Source organism: Nannospalax galili, unplaced genomic scaffold, assembly GCF_000622305.1.
Source record: "Nannospalax galili isolate Female #2095 unplaced genomic scaffold, S.galili_v1.0 scaffold227, whole genome shotgun sequence".
In the NCBI taxonomy this organism is placed as follows: Eukaryota; Metazoa; Chordata; class Mammalia; order Rodentia; family Spalacidae; genus Nannospalax; species Nannospalax galili.
The window spans coordinates 10,722,128-10,737,190 of NW_008360303.1; the positions used below are offsets into that span (position 1 = coordinate 10,722,128).

General features: G+C 36.5%; 1 protein-coding gene and 1 pseudogene across 9 annotated transcripts in view; one reads left to right on the top strand and one right to left on the bottom strand.

Annotated features, from left to right (window-relative positions):
* Smg7 (SMG7 nonsense mediated mRNA decay factor) overlaps window positions 1-15,063 on the bottom strand; it is a 77,339-nt gene that overhangs the window by 32,068 nt on the left and 30,208 nt on the right. For 4 of the 9 annotated variants that reach the window (XM_008824301.2, XM_008824299.2, XM_008824295.3 and 1 more), the window contains exons 2-4: window positions 7,737-7,768; window positions 4,827-4,944; window positions 3,119-3,251 (exon numbers count right to left, since the gene is read on the bottom strand). In XM_008824301.2, coding sequence (XP_008822523.1) covers window positions 3,119-3,251; window positions 4,827-4,944; window positions 7,737-7,768 — 283 coding nt within the window. Of the gene's footprint in view, window positions 1-3,118; window positions 3,252-4,826; window positions 4,945-7,736; window positions 7,769-14,462; window positions 14,602-15,063 lie in introns of those variants that run through there. The other 5 variants (XM_029559221.1, XM_029559222.1, XM_029559225.1 and 2 more) reach the window with 5 other exon arrangements.
* On the top strand, window positions 4,442-4,606 carry LOC115068640 (annotated as a pseudogene).

A 15,063-nucleotide genomic window follows, 5' to 3' on the forward strand; every position in this document is an offset into this window, starting at 1 on the left:
AACTGATTGCTGCTAGATGAGGAACAGCTGACCTTCCTAAAACAAAGACCTCTAGATAGGCTGACTAGATTCACCAGATGGACAAGTAGTGGGAAACGGCTGGGTGTGCCGACAACACAGCAGACAGTAGCAGGGATATCAGAGTATAAGGGCTCTAGTTGGAAGAGGGAGGCTATGGGAGGGTGCCATCTGGAAAGTGGGTGTATAGTTGAATAAGATGGTTTGGGATGTTCTGTGTGACACACACACACACACAAAATCGACGAATTTTGAAAAATGTAGTATATTTGAGGAGGAAGCATGGAAATTTACGTCATGTAATAATTAGTAAAGGTGATAAACATTACCACTGAAATCTACTGATGACTTTATAGACATACACAGGCGCCAAGGATCCAAGTGCAACCGATTACGACTAGTAACAATCAGATACATACTGATTACAGATGCATGTGCCAACATCTCAGTGTTAGTAGCAAAAAAATGAGTCTTTCTGCAAGGAACAATATATTCTAAAATGAAATGGAGATCTTTTTTAAAGGTTAAAAACTCATTCAATTCTATGTCTTACAGGGCTTATACTGAGTTCAATATTGTATAACTGTATTAATTTGACTGTGATCCTAGAAACTTACAGCCACTTGTAAAAGAGATGTGCTCTTGCTCTGGAGTGTGTTTGTTAAAACTGTAATGAAATACTTCTTCTAATCATGTAGTTTAAATTTAAAAAACCAAAAACTCATTCAATTTTATATCTTACAGGGCTTATACTGAGTTCAATACTGTGTAACTGTATTAATTCAACTGTGAACCTAGAAAGTTACAGCCACTTGTGAAAGTGATGTACTCTTGGTCTGGAGTGTGTTACTGAATATGTTACAGCTGTAATGAAATGTTTCTTCTAATCATGTAGTTATTAAAAATTTAAAAAAATGATTAAAAAAAATTCTTATTTGACTTCTAAGCAGCACATAATAGGATTCATTTCTTAACTCCTGCTCTTACTAAAATGGTTTTCTCTTGGCTTCTAAGTTACCTTATTTCCCTGACTTTCTCCAAGTGTTAATAGTCACTCTGCTTAGGTTAAACCTGTTCCTAAGTTAGGATTTGGAACTGTAATCATAAAATTTACTCTCACCCTAACCTTTCCACTGTTCTTGCTATGTAACCCTGGCTGGCGTGGAACTCACTGTGTAGAGGGGCTGCATTTAAATTTGTGGTGATCTTTCTGCCTCTGCTTCTCCAATGCTGGCATTACAGACATGAACCACCATATCATATCTGGTTCATCATTTCCTTTCATATGCTCACTATCTAATATTGTACCTAAGAAAAAGAAGGTTTTAGAGACTAATTATGACACAACTCAATGGTATAACACTTGCAAAATAAACCTAAGAGCAAAACCATCAGGCTTCTGACAGGTACCTGTAAACCGAGCAAAACTAACATCTGCTTTATTTTTAATTTTTATTACATTTATTGACTGATTGATATGTGTGTGTGCCAGAACACACTTGTGCATCACAAGATAATTTGTGAGAGTTGGCACTTTTACCATGTGGGTTCTGGGAATCAAAGTTAGGTCATTATTAGGCTTGGCAATTAGCACCTTTACCCTCTGAGCCATTTTACTGACCCAACGCCTGCTTTATTTTTAGTTAAAAAAAATTTATTGTTTTATTATTTCTATTTTATCTGTATGAGTGTACATTGGCTGCATGTATGTAAGTATGCCCACGGAAGTCAGAAGAGGGCACTGGATTCCCTGGAACTGGAGCTAAAGATGGTTGTCAGCTGCCATGTGGGTGCTAGGACTCAAACCCAGGTCTTCTGCAAGAGTAGTCAATGTTCTTAACCACTGTGCTATCTTTCCATCATCTATACCCCAACTGAACATCAATCCAACCTTTCAGAAGTATCAATTTACAAAGCTAAAAGTTGGTATAAATTTGAAAATGAATAAAAGAAAATAAAAATGGTACTTGAGGCCTTACAATGATGATCTGTGATGACTTTTTTGTGTGCGTCTATAAATAAATCAGAAAGTTTCTTTCTTTTTTTTTTTTTTAAGAGTGTCTTACTATGCAGTCCTGCCTGGCCTTGAACTTGCATCTCAAAGATCCATCCACTTCTGCCTCCTCAGTGTTGGGATTAAAGGCACATGCCATCATGCCTGGCTAAAACAAATAATTTCTATAAGATGACAGTTATTTAACATTTCCCAACACAGATTCTTTGTCTTCACTCAAAGAAATGGTAAAACTAATATAAAGCCAAAATGTGGGTAATGGGAAAGCAGCATAGAGAGAACTGGGCAAGGATTTCTTTAATGCAATTCTTATTAATTTAATCTTATTACAAGGGTTGGCAAGATGCCTCAGAGGATAAGAGTGCTTTGCCAAGTCTAACGACCCAAGTTCAATCTCTGGAAGCTACATGGTGGAGAGATATGGCTCCTACAAGATGTCCTCTAACTTCCACATATATGCCATGGCACCTGTGCACCCACACACCCACACATGCAAAATAAATGAATAAAATAGCAATTTTTATAAAGAATTGTGCTTAAAGAAAATTCCAAAGTAAGATTTATTTATTCCTTAGCTAATATGTAAATGCATCAGGACTTGGATAAGGAAAAAGGAAAATCAGAGAAGACAATGAATAACCAAGGGAAAAAGCTCCATTTCTTAGTTTTAACTACGTATTTGGCACAACCTACCTACTACTTTGATAACAACTATATATGGTCATGTGTTAACTACTTCCATTGTTTCACTAAGGCTTGGCTCGCATTACACTTTTTAATTCATGTAGTTTAACTCCATCCTATGAGCCAAACATCAATGGCTATACTAGGGTTTGAACCTAGGGTTTCAGACATGCTGAGAGCAAGTGTTTTGTCACTGAGCTACATTTTCAACTCAAGTCTGTATTTTTTTTTTAAAAGGCCTTATAAGTGAAAAATTTTAGACCTCCGATTTATATGATATTATAGATAATTAACCCCTGAAGTCTCATATGGTAATTACATAAAGCATTACTATGCATAAAAGATGTGTATAAAGAGAAGAATATCACTAATACTAGAAGAATCGAGTACAAAACAACTCACCTGAGTATAGAAGCCACTAGCTGCCTCTAGGAACAGAGAAAGGTTTGCCTGAACTTCACTCCGATTCGGGTTTGCTCGATTCTTTGCTTGGCCTTGTAGTGTTGTGATCTGATTCTTAAAGGCATGATTCCAGCTGAAAACAAAATTTAATTCTATTTGGTATAGTAGTGACTCACTGGGCAGACACTGGTCCCCCTGAGAACAAGAAAGAACTGTTTGTTATAATCATACCATACCAGATAGTAAACTAGCTTTAAAGTTATCCATTTATTTAAATAACTTCATGCTTTTCTTTGAACAAGACTAGACATGTAGTAGAATCCAACTGACCTTGGTAGACACTTACCAAAGTTTGAATAACCAGATGGTGGCTTCAGCTATTGACCTTTTAGAGCTACTTAGTTAGAGCCTATTTAGAAATCCCAGTACAAATCAGAACTACAGTGGTAAGATCAAAGTAAACAAACTATTAACAAATTTCAATACTAGTGTCAAAAATAATTCTATCCTATTCAAGTGACACATTGGAGGGGGGCTTTATACATATTAAGCTCTCTTTTATTTTCCCCAAAAGTTATTACCCATAGCATTCATTTGCATTTTGATTTAATAATTGTTTATCTTGGTTAAGGTTTAACTCTTTATAATACAAAATACAAGCCACAGGTCAATTTTGATTATTTAAACAACACAATGCTGAAATACAGCACACCAAAATCTTGTTACAAAATGTCTTCCTTTCATTAATCAAGTTATATAAATTAGTTTAAGTTCAGGAAATAGGGTTCCAACAATCTACATCAAATTTTGAGGCTTTAGAGCTTTACAATTTAAAAAATAATTTAGGGAGTCAGTCAATATTCCCTAATATTGTCAATGGTATCTTATAACAGACTCAAATATCACAGACATGAATTATGGATTGGTTGCTATTCTGTCTTATTACTAGATTTCCTAAATTATAAGGCATAAAAGAAAAACATAGAAGGAAAAAATAATCTCTATCAAACTCAGAGTATCAGGCATTACAAGATATGAGATGGAATATTCTTAACTGATTTTTAAATTTCCATCAGGTTAATTTTCCCAGCTTTAATTTATAAGGTAACATCTTCCACAAAGGCCTTTATTTACTCACTCAGGAATCTGGTTATCTGCCATTTCACCCTTCATAGCAAGAACAAGTGGAATAGCCTAAATACACAATATCTTTAGTTTAGGGGGCGGCAGGGGGAAGAGGAAACAGCAATGTATTTGACTAAAATGGACTTTGCTTACAATGCAAATACACTTTCCTGTTGAAGAAGCAGAATCACATTGATCATCATTTCTCAGCCTTTTGGCTAAGATCAAGTGTAGAATCATCATGATTTAAATATAGGACTCAATACACACTCTTAGCACTTGAAATACATACATACATATATATGTTTGTATTTATTTATTCTAATATGGTCTGAAAGAGCTGCCCTTAATAAAATTCCACTCCAAACATTTCTCCTCCGCTCTTCAAAGATTAAACCTGAAAAAACCACTATAATGGTCAAATATTTTGTTTAAAAAAAAAAAAAAAACACCCCATAAATATCACAATTTCTTTGAAAAAGCTTAGTCTGAATTAGATTAAAAAACAACCAACTACCAAAATGTGTTACAGTCTTGGTGAGACTCCTGATCTTATAGGAACATCTCAAATGATAATACTTACAGATCCTGTTCTACTTTCTTGTCTAAAGCGTATTCCAAATCAGTAACTAGCATTTTCTGGTACAAGTCCTGCAGAGCCTGCCTGGATGTCCAGACCTCAGCTGGACCCAGCTTAGAATCTGCATAACAAAACAAAAACAGAACACCACATCAGGTAAGACACTTAATCCATAAACCACACTAGTGATTCCTTCCCTCTCCATCCCTCAATGCAAATGTGCTCCACCCATTGCTGCGTTAAGTTTTGTGTTACTCTATTCCAAATGACTTTCACCACCTTTGATCTTCTAGCTCATAACAGTTGGTTTAAAATATTTTTGTATTTGTCTTAACTTTTTCCTTTAAACTCTCTCTCTCTCTGTGTGTGTGTGTGTGTGTGTGTGTGTGTGTGTGTGTGTGTGTAGCATATATGTGCACGTATGGTATCTGTACAAGTGTGTTGGTAGGTGCACTGGGCAGGGAGACAAAGGAGGGCACTGGATATTCTTTTACCACTCTCCATCATGTTCTTTTGAGGCAGGGTCTCACTAGGCTAGTAGTCTGCTAGTCCCAGGGATCTTCATGTCTCTGCAACCCCACATCCTCTTTTAGTGCTGACATTACAGATAGGCCCAGGACTATTTTACACATGGGTGCTGGGATCTGAACATTGGTCTTCATGCTTCTGCAGCAAGCACACTTAACTGCTGAGCCATCTCTCTAGCCTTTGTCTTTCAGCTTTAAACTAACACTGTGAAATGAATATGGTTACCTTAAAAAAGTTCACCCTTTGCTTTTGATTTGGATTCTACCTATCGTATCACATTTACCCTCATAACTGTATCTTTGTCCCTATCATTTTTCCTTTTTATTCTGAATCATTCCCAGGATCCTTACAAAATTCTATCAGCTCACCATCTAGCAGCTGCCTGGGTTATTCCTACTTTATCATAATAGTCAACCCAATAAAAACCACAACAGTGAGAATTATTTTAATGACTAGCACACTGGTATCCAAGGCACTTTGTAAGCAGTCCATATTACCCATTTAATGTTAAGAAGGGCTGGTAGAAGCCTGGAATTAAACTCCTCAAAAAGTCAGTCAAGTGACTAGGTGCAGGGTAAAATCAGAAAGTCAAGCTATGACTATGTGTATTGCAGAACTGGGGCCATACTTTCTGCCAGAGTTCTGCAGGGCTTGAACAGTTAAATGCTGATCGTAAGCTACCTCAGTAGAAAAAAACTCAATAATGGAATATGTATTTCCAATAACCAGTAAAGCAATTTAATTTCATTTAGCAGTTTGCTGCTGTACAATGTTGTAATTTCAACTCCACTTAAGGTTGGCTATCAGTACAGATAAGCCACCATAATCCTATTTTACAAACAGCTTCCTGGATATTTCAATTAACATTTGAGTTTGCTGGCTAGTAAGAATGAAGTCCAGTATCAGCTTCTTGATACCAAGTTTTCTGTTTGTTTCTTTTGAGATGGGATCTCACTGTGTAGTTGAAGCTAGTCTGGAACTCACTATGAGCCCAGAGCCTTGACCTTGTGCTCCTCCTGCCTTCACTTCCCAAGTGCTAGGATTACAAGCGTGTGCCACTACACTAGGTTTTCTCACCAAGTTTTAATTATTAGTAGATTTATAGATTTACATAGCCATGCTTTAATTGTTGTCAAGAAAGGAGACTGTAAGAGATCATTCAAATGAGTAACTTAAATGTAGTCTATGTTTTGCAAGTGTTCAATACTTAGGAAAAAATGGTATACATGGCTTGATGTTGCAACATGTACCATTTATGTCACAAGATACAGATTATACTTCCAGTGCCCATTCAAGAGTGTAATTCAGAGCTGGATGTGGTGGCTCATGACTATTAATTCAGCACTCTGAAGGCAGAGTCACGTCTACTTAATGAGTTCCAGGCCAGCTGGGGTTACATAGTGAGACCAGGACTCAAAAAAGAAAAACAAAACAACAAACCCCCAAACCACAAATAACCCCTGGGTGTGGTGGCTCACTTCTTTAATCTCAGCACTCCAGAGGCAGAGGGAGACAGATTTCTCTGAGATGAGGCCAACCTGGTCTACATATCGAGTTCCAGGCCAGCTTGGGCTTCTGGCAGACTGTCTCAAAGAAAATAACACAAAAAGTGTTTCTGACACTTATATAATGGACAATGATCACAGACTTGTTAATGGGAAGAACTACAGTTCTGTACTCTTAAGTCTTTCCCTCCTTTTGTCTTGTTCTTTAATATGATAGTTAGGTTGCTTATAAATGTTAGCCTATAACTCTAAAAAACTGAGGAAAAACCACCTCAACAGTATATACCCTTTTCAATTGCAAAGCTTAGCCAGTATGACGTTTATCAACAGCAGTTGAACTCTTCTTCGTGGATTTTATTACAAAACTCAATCCCTCCCAAATCAGAATACAATCTATTATCAAAAAGCTTTCTCCTGATACTTTAGGACAATGTGCTCTATTATGGAGGACATACTGATCACTGTATAGTTATTACCATATAGTTCTTAAGTTATCTGTTCTTTTCAGTGGGTAAGTCCAAGAATTCTTCCCAAGAGGCTTCAACTATTATTCAAAGCAGAAAAGGTATGTGAGAAAAAATAGCTCACTGAATTTCATAGACCTTCAGTAAAGTTTCACTATAAATTTTTTTTTTTTTTTTTTTCTGAAGGTTTACCTACTACTCAAGTTTGGGACACTATAAATTGGAAAATAACATTTTTCCAGGAAAAGATTAGCAATAATCCAAAGTATAAAAACAATAAATATTTAAAGCAAATACTAAGTTATTATTACTTTAGGCAATCAGCACAGGAATTTAATGCTACACCTAATATAGGAAAGATAATTTCCTTCCATTAATAGTATAAAATAAGTTGTGAAAAAGAAGTCAGCCAATACCTGTCATGTCAGCCTTCAGGACTTCTGCCTGCCTACATAAGAAAAGAAAGAGCATCAGTTAAAAACAAACCAAGCCAAATTAACATAACACTTAACTATCAAGTGCAATAAAATATTATAAGGCTATATGGTAGTTAAACTTGTACCCTGTTGTAGCATCCAGGGTAGCACTGGGTCTGGACAAATTAAAGTCATTCCTTTAACATTTATAGGTTATTCAGTGACTTCTGCAAAATAGGTTTACTTTCTTGCTCTTCTCCAAATTTGACTTTAAAAATAACATTAAACTAAGACTTTTCCTGGATGCCTTGAAGAGGCTCTTGTTTCTCAGTTTACTAGTTACCACCACCGTTTTGAATTTCCACTCTCCTCAAGCTGCTGGTTCATATCCCTCCGCTCTGAGCAGAGAGTTCCTGCTATTGGTGTATTCACCACACTTACACAGCCCTCTCCTTACTAGACCAACTTTCACTTCAGTGGAATGCTCTCTAACATTTAAGGACCTGTTCATTTGATTAATCCCTCCTCTTTTGAAAATCTTGAAACTTCTCTTGCTACTGGACGTTTTCCATTTCTCTGGCATTCAAAACACTCAAGTCTCTCATACATTTTAAATCTTTTCTCTCTCTGAAATTCTTCAAGAATCGGGCTAGAGAAAGGGCTCAGGGGTTAAGAGCACTGGCTGTTTTTGTAGAAGACCCGGGTTTGAATCCCAGCACATACATGGTGGCTAACAACATCCTCTAACTCCAGTTCTAGGGGATCTGATGCCCTCTTCTGTTCTCCATGGGCACTGCATTGCAAGACATGGGTTACATTACATACATGCAGTCAATACACTCAAACACATAAAATTAAAAATCAAAAAATTAAAAAAAAAAGATTTGCCTATATTCAAGAGGTTCAAAACTGAACTCAATGACCCAACTTCAACTCCAACACCTAGTGTTTTTTCACCTTAGCAAACATATCATGCCTTTTCAACTGGTGGCAAAACACCTCAGAAATATTTCATGACAACCTTCTTTGAAAACCCTAATCTTTACCAATTTCAGAGGCATGTTATCCTCACCTCACAGGGAGGATACTACAAATGAATGCTCACTGCATCACCTCTTTAGTTACACTGCAAGTTATACCCATCCTGTACCTAAACTACTGTAAAGCTATGAAACTGTTTCGTCCATTTCACTCTTATCTCCCACCATTATCAGAAGGATATTGTAAAAAATGCATGGTTGGTCTTACCAATTGTTTATCTGAGTGATTGCTCACTACAAAACCTTTACAGACATGACCTACAGAATTCTGTAGTTTCAGAACTCTCAGTACTCTGTGCACCTTGATCTAAAAGGTCGGTCCATCACTGGACTAAGGAACTTTGGAAAAGGAGAGTCCCTGTGCTAGGAATACCACCTCCCCCTTTATTGGCTAATTAGCACTTATCCTTTGTGCGCCTGAGTCAGAACACTACACTTCCTTGAAAAACCTGTCTAGTTAAGGACATTCTCTACATATGCTTCCAAAGCTACTTCACGGTAGGTACCACAGTTTTTAAGAATACATACCACCAGAATCTTTTTTTCTAGTAGCATAGTGTTTTGTTCATGGCAGAAACTCAAGAAACATCTCTTTCGTTCTCCTCTCCTCCTCCCCCCTCTTTTGAGACAAGGTCTCACTATATAGTTCAGGTTGACCTCTAAATTGAGGTCCCCTGTCTTAATCTTTCCAGTCCTAAGAGGCATGTACCACCATGTCTGGCAATAAACATTTTTCCTAATGAAGAAAGGAAAAAGGTAAATCATGTTCATATTCTCTATTTAGTCCTTGAAGTTGAGCAGAAGAATGGTTGCCAGAGGTTGAAGAGAGTAAGGGGCAGGGAATAAAGAGATACTGGCCAATGGATATGAATGTAAGAGTTAGGAAGTTATAGTTCTAGTATTCTGTTCTATAGAAGAATGATTATGGTTAACAATAATGTACTGAATATCTAACAGCTAGAGAGGTGGATTTTGAATGTTGTCTCCATAAAATGATATATCTACAAGGTGAGGAACATGCCAACTCTAACATATGTACTGAAACATCATATGCCCCCCTTATGTATGATTATGTCAACTAAAATCAAAATTTTAAAAGGCAATTATAGCAACTTGAGATATCCATTTCATAAAAGCTAGAAGAATATTAAGGTTCTAAAATGTTTACTGAAGTACTATTTTACATAAATGATTAGGCATTTTAAAGCAACTGCAAATTTTAACTTTATTAAAGTGCACAGTGAATCCTTTTATTCATTTAGTCTTTACAACGGTATTTGTTTGGGTTTTTTGAATTAAGCTATTGAACAGCATTATAGTAAATGTTAGCACATGAGAACTACCAATACAAATGAATCATACTAAAGAGCTAACTATCTTTAGTCCCCAAATGTAGTATGTCAAATCCCATCATCTATACAGCCCAGTTTTACTGATCACTTTAGGTCTTAACTTTCACCATTAAAAATCATTTTTTCACAGTCATTGGCATGACCTTAAAAAACCCCAGATCATACAATCTGACAGCACACACCACTTACCCTCCCCCTACCAATGTCACAACTTCCCTTTCTTTTACCAAAATGGAACACTCTCCTTTCTATGACGTCTGAAGCTTTCCTTCTAAAGGAAAAAAAAAAAAAAAATCATACTATACTTCTAATTCTACTGGTTTTGATAAAGACCTTTAACGAATCTACATTACAGTTTATAGTTAATGCTCAAATAGAGACAAGTGCCCCTTAAAAGAAGAAAAGAAAAGAAAAAAAAAGAGACAAGGTCTCACTCTGTAGCCTTCACTGGACTGGAACTCAATGTGTAGGCCATCTAGTCCAGAACCCACAGAGATCCACTTGCACCTGCCTCCCAAGTGCTGGGATTAAAAGGTCTGTGTTACCACACCCAGCTAAGACAAGAGTCTAAATGTTTTTCTCTAGTAAAAAGTGTGAGCAACTTGAGTTTTTTCTTCTTACTTTAAAGCTGAAAGAATTAAGGAAAAGAATTAATAAACTGGGGCTGGAGAGATGGCTCAGTGATTAAGAGCATGGCTGCTCTTGCAGAGGACCAGGGTTTGGTTCCCAGCACCTATATGGCAGTTCACAACTGCCTGTTAACTCCAGTTCCAGGGGATCTGAATCCCTCTTCTGGCCTCTGTGGACAGGAGGCACAAACTCAGGACACATACATGCAAGAAAAACACTCATATACATTAAAACAAAATCTAAAAATTAAGAATGAGTGAACCAAGAATCCAAAAATCGAATCACCATGCCCTTCATTAAAAAACTTTCCAAATGTTGTATGTATTGTCTTTGAGCTTTCTGTTTGTTTTGTTTTTTATTGAGACAGGGTCTTGCTATGTAGTTCAGGCTGGTCTTGAACTTCCATGACCATCTTGCCTCAGTCTCCCCCAAGTGCTGAGATTACAAATGTGCTACCACCCTCAGTAGCACTTCGTTAATAAGAGAAATAAAGTATGACTATTAAGCAATAAAAAGGAAAAAAATTAAAGGGATGAAAAAAACTGGAATAATCAGTGAGAAATATGTTGAAAGCTAACAATATGAAATAATTCTCATGGAGTCAACATAAACACCAAGATCTGTAAATACATATAATGCATCCTAAGCACTAGCTACTGTAAGACACTGTTCTAAGGTCCTTACATAAGTAATCATTTAACTTATAACCCAAGCATATTGGGGTTAAGTAGCATGCCCAAGGTCATAGAGTTAAAAGTAAAGTTTGAACTCAACAGTTTGGCTCAAGCTCCTTATCATTATACGTGAGTCCCTGAGTATGACAATATAATTCACAAATGCTTGAACTGGGACACATAAAATGAGATTCCTTCTACCTGAACTCCAGATCCATTTTCTCTGTAGAAAGAATTCAGAAATAATCCTAAACTTGCAGCTATCTAAACAAAACAAAACACCACCACCACACACAACACACACAACAACACACATATAACAACCACCACATCAATAAACCACTTTCTTTTATTGGGGAGAAGTGTCTAGAGTAGTTTTTTTTCCTCCTTCCACCAAGCAAGAGCCATCTATGTTTAAATTTGTCATCTCGCTCACTTGCTTCCATACAGTTCTAAGAGCAACTGTGGTAATCACAATATTCATCAATTATAGTCACAAATCTAAAAACCTAATCAAAATTATATGCCAAATAGTAGGCCAGACATTTTAAGGTATAAATATGTACTTACGAACACACAGAAATATGTAGAGCTCTCCAAAATATCAGCAAGTTTCCTAGTACTATCCTGACTGGAGGAGGCTATATCCTACTGCTGTACTGTTGAATTTCATTTAGAAAAGAGACTTTAAAAAAGGAGAGAGACTCTAGGGATGATGTTGTTACTTAGAGTTCTCAATTCATGTTAACAAAAACAGAAATTTACTTTCTTTCTGTAGTACTTTACAGTGTATAAAACCTCCAAACACTGCAACATGCTGTACTATAACCTTGACTCTGCAGCCTCTATTCTTTTATTATGTATACCCTGTTTTGTAAAGGGTCATTCTGATATGAGAATGTCAAGAATGAAAGCAAAGAAAAACAAAAAAAGCAAAGCTAGGTCAGTAAGACAGACTGAAGGATAAAATGCAAGGTCAAAAGCCATATATGAAGCTGGAGAATCAAGGAAGACAGCAGATTTTGAGAAGCTTTCCATGATGTGTCAAGAGTTCAAATGCAGCCCTTTTATAGAAAATCAATGCTGAATTTTAAGTAAGGGTAGCATTGTTAGATTTACCTTTTTAAAAGATCACAAGATATATGAAAGATGAATTTTCAAAGGTCAAGACTGGTAACGAGATAATGATAATACAGCTATGTGAAAAACTCATATCCAAGAAATATCCAGAAGTTAAACTAGCAGAAGGGGATATGATAATAAGGAACAAAGAATCTAAAATCACTTCCAGAATAGTCAGCCTGGACAGCTAGGTCCTTGAGAAAGCTCAAGTTTGTAGGGAGACACATGGAGATGAGAGCTGCTACAAAGAATAAGTAAGATGAAGTTTCACAAAAGCGCCCAAGGGACCCCCTCAAAGCTTTCGGCGATCGGGTGGGCTGATAGGGTGTCTCTTTCCCCTCCTGCTTCATGGACTCTCTTCTGAAAGAGCACAATGAGTTGAAGACAACAGTTCAAGGTGGTAGTCAAAAATCTTAGTCTTCTACCACCGCATAATGAGAAGCAACAGACAACAAGCTATTTAAATGTCTTGAGTTCTGTTCATTTGAATGAACACAAAGAACCAGTACATTCTTAAAATGAACACAAAATAACATCAGAGACGAATACAGAGAAATTACAAAAGAACTGAGTCAGAATGTTACTGCTTAATTGGCATCTGATTATTTCACGAAGTTTAAAAAATTGGGAACTGATAACACATCAAGCAAACTATAAACTATTGAATACCATGCTAGGGGGCTGGAGAGATGGCTCAGTGGTTAAGAGCACTGGCTGTCTTGCAGAGGACTTGGGTTTGGGTCCCAGCACCCACATGGCGGCGAAGGACCATCCCTAACTCCAGCACCTGGGGATCTGACACCCTCCTCTGACCTCCATGAGCACTGTATGACACAGATGCACGGATATACATGTAGGCAGTACACTAAACACATGAAATAAAAATATGAAATGCTGACAGCTGATTCTAAATCTATCTGTTAACCAACAGCTTAATAATATAATAGTTTAATAATAATATACATTTAATAATGTATTATTTGCCAGGTCTTGCTTTCATCTATTATAAAATCTCTAAATTTCACCAGGTATAGTGATACAATGCTTACAATACCAGCAGTCAGGAGGAGGAAGAGAAGTATGAGGTCAGCCTGAGCTACATGTTAGGTTCAAGGCTAGTTTTAGCTACAGAGCAAGACCCTATCTCAAGAAAACAACCAAACACCCAACAAGAACAAAAACAGGGATGGGTATGTAGCTCAGTGGCAGAGTACTTGCTTAGTAGCACTCCACTGAAAACAACTTTAAATCTTGGTTATTCTATCAGGTAAGTAGTATGTATGCACATTTTGTTGATAAGAAAATTAAGGCAGAGAGGGTTTTCTCAGTCACAAAATTAGAAAGTAGCAGAGCTTGAGTTCCCCATCAATGCAGTTCTAGAAGCAGAGCTCATAAGCATTAAAAAATAAAGCAGGTTTTTTGAAACAAACTAGCTCTAGAATGTCACTATCACAGTAGCAACTTAAGAGGGGCAGCTATCACAACATCTGGTACTACTCAGACATGCTACATCATTACGAATATGCTATAGCAAGAGTTACTAATACATTACTATATATGTAACAGGAATTTTCTTTTACTCTAAATGTCCCTATGCTTATACAGATACCATACACCTAAGCATACAAATTCCTTTATTTCAGTACATTAAAAAAATGTTTCCTTGGACTATAAGGAATCAATGCTCATGTCACAGTAAACCTATGCTTAAGTTCTTATAAAGCCATGTAAGTAAAACAAAAGAAAAAGAAAACAATCTTCAGTATATCCTTTCCCCATCTGAACCAAAATCAAATCCTCCAAAAACTCTCAAATTCTTCTATTAATGGTCACAGAATATGAAAACCTTTAACATATAATCTCTAAAATGAATAACAATGTAGAAATCCCCTGTAATTTTTATCCTACCTAATATTATTTGATTTCAGATGCTCCTCTGATTTCAAGTTTTCGGTCCTCATCTGGGACTTAAATGAAACGTTCTCTCTCACAATGACTATCTGCAAGAACATCCAAATTTTCACAAGGTTGAATGGCTTAAGACACTCTAGATAGAGAGGAGGAAAATATGAGTTAACACAGAAACAGAATAACCGCCCCCTACCCCGGAAAAATTATTTATTTACTTGAAATGACCTAATGCAAAAGGCAAAGGAAAAATAACAAAGTTTTTTTTTTTTCTTTTTATAGTTTCTCAGAACACACTTTTGAAAATTGTTTTATACTTTTTAACAGATTTTGGTTTTAGACCCAGAATGCTGCCCTCATGTGCTTCATTGTGTACAAGCTGAGTGATCCCTAAAGGACAGACATCAAGGATCTGAAGGACCAAGAGGAGAATACTCTGGTATAACACAGAAACAGACAGACTCGAGCAAAAGAAAACTCTATAAAACCACAGCTATGGATGGTAAAATATTTAAATTTGAAAATCAGCTGAAGTCAGCTTTATGTTTTTTAGATTTCCACTGTGTCACTGGACATTACTTGGTCATTTTAATGTGTGTGA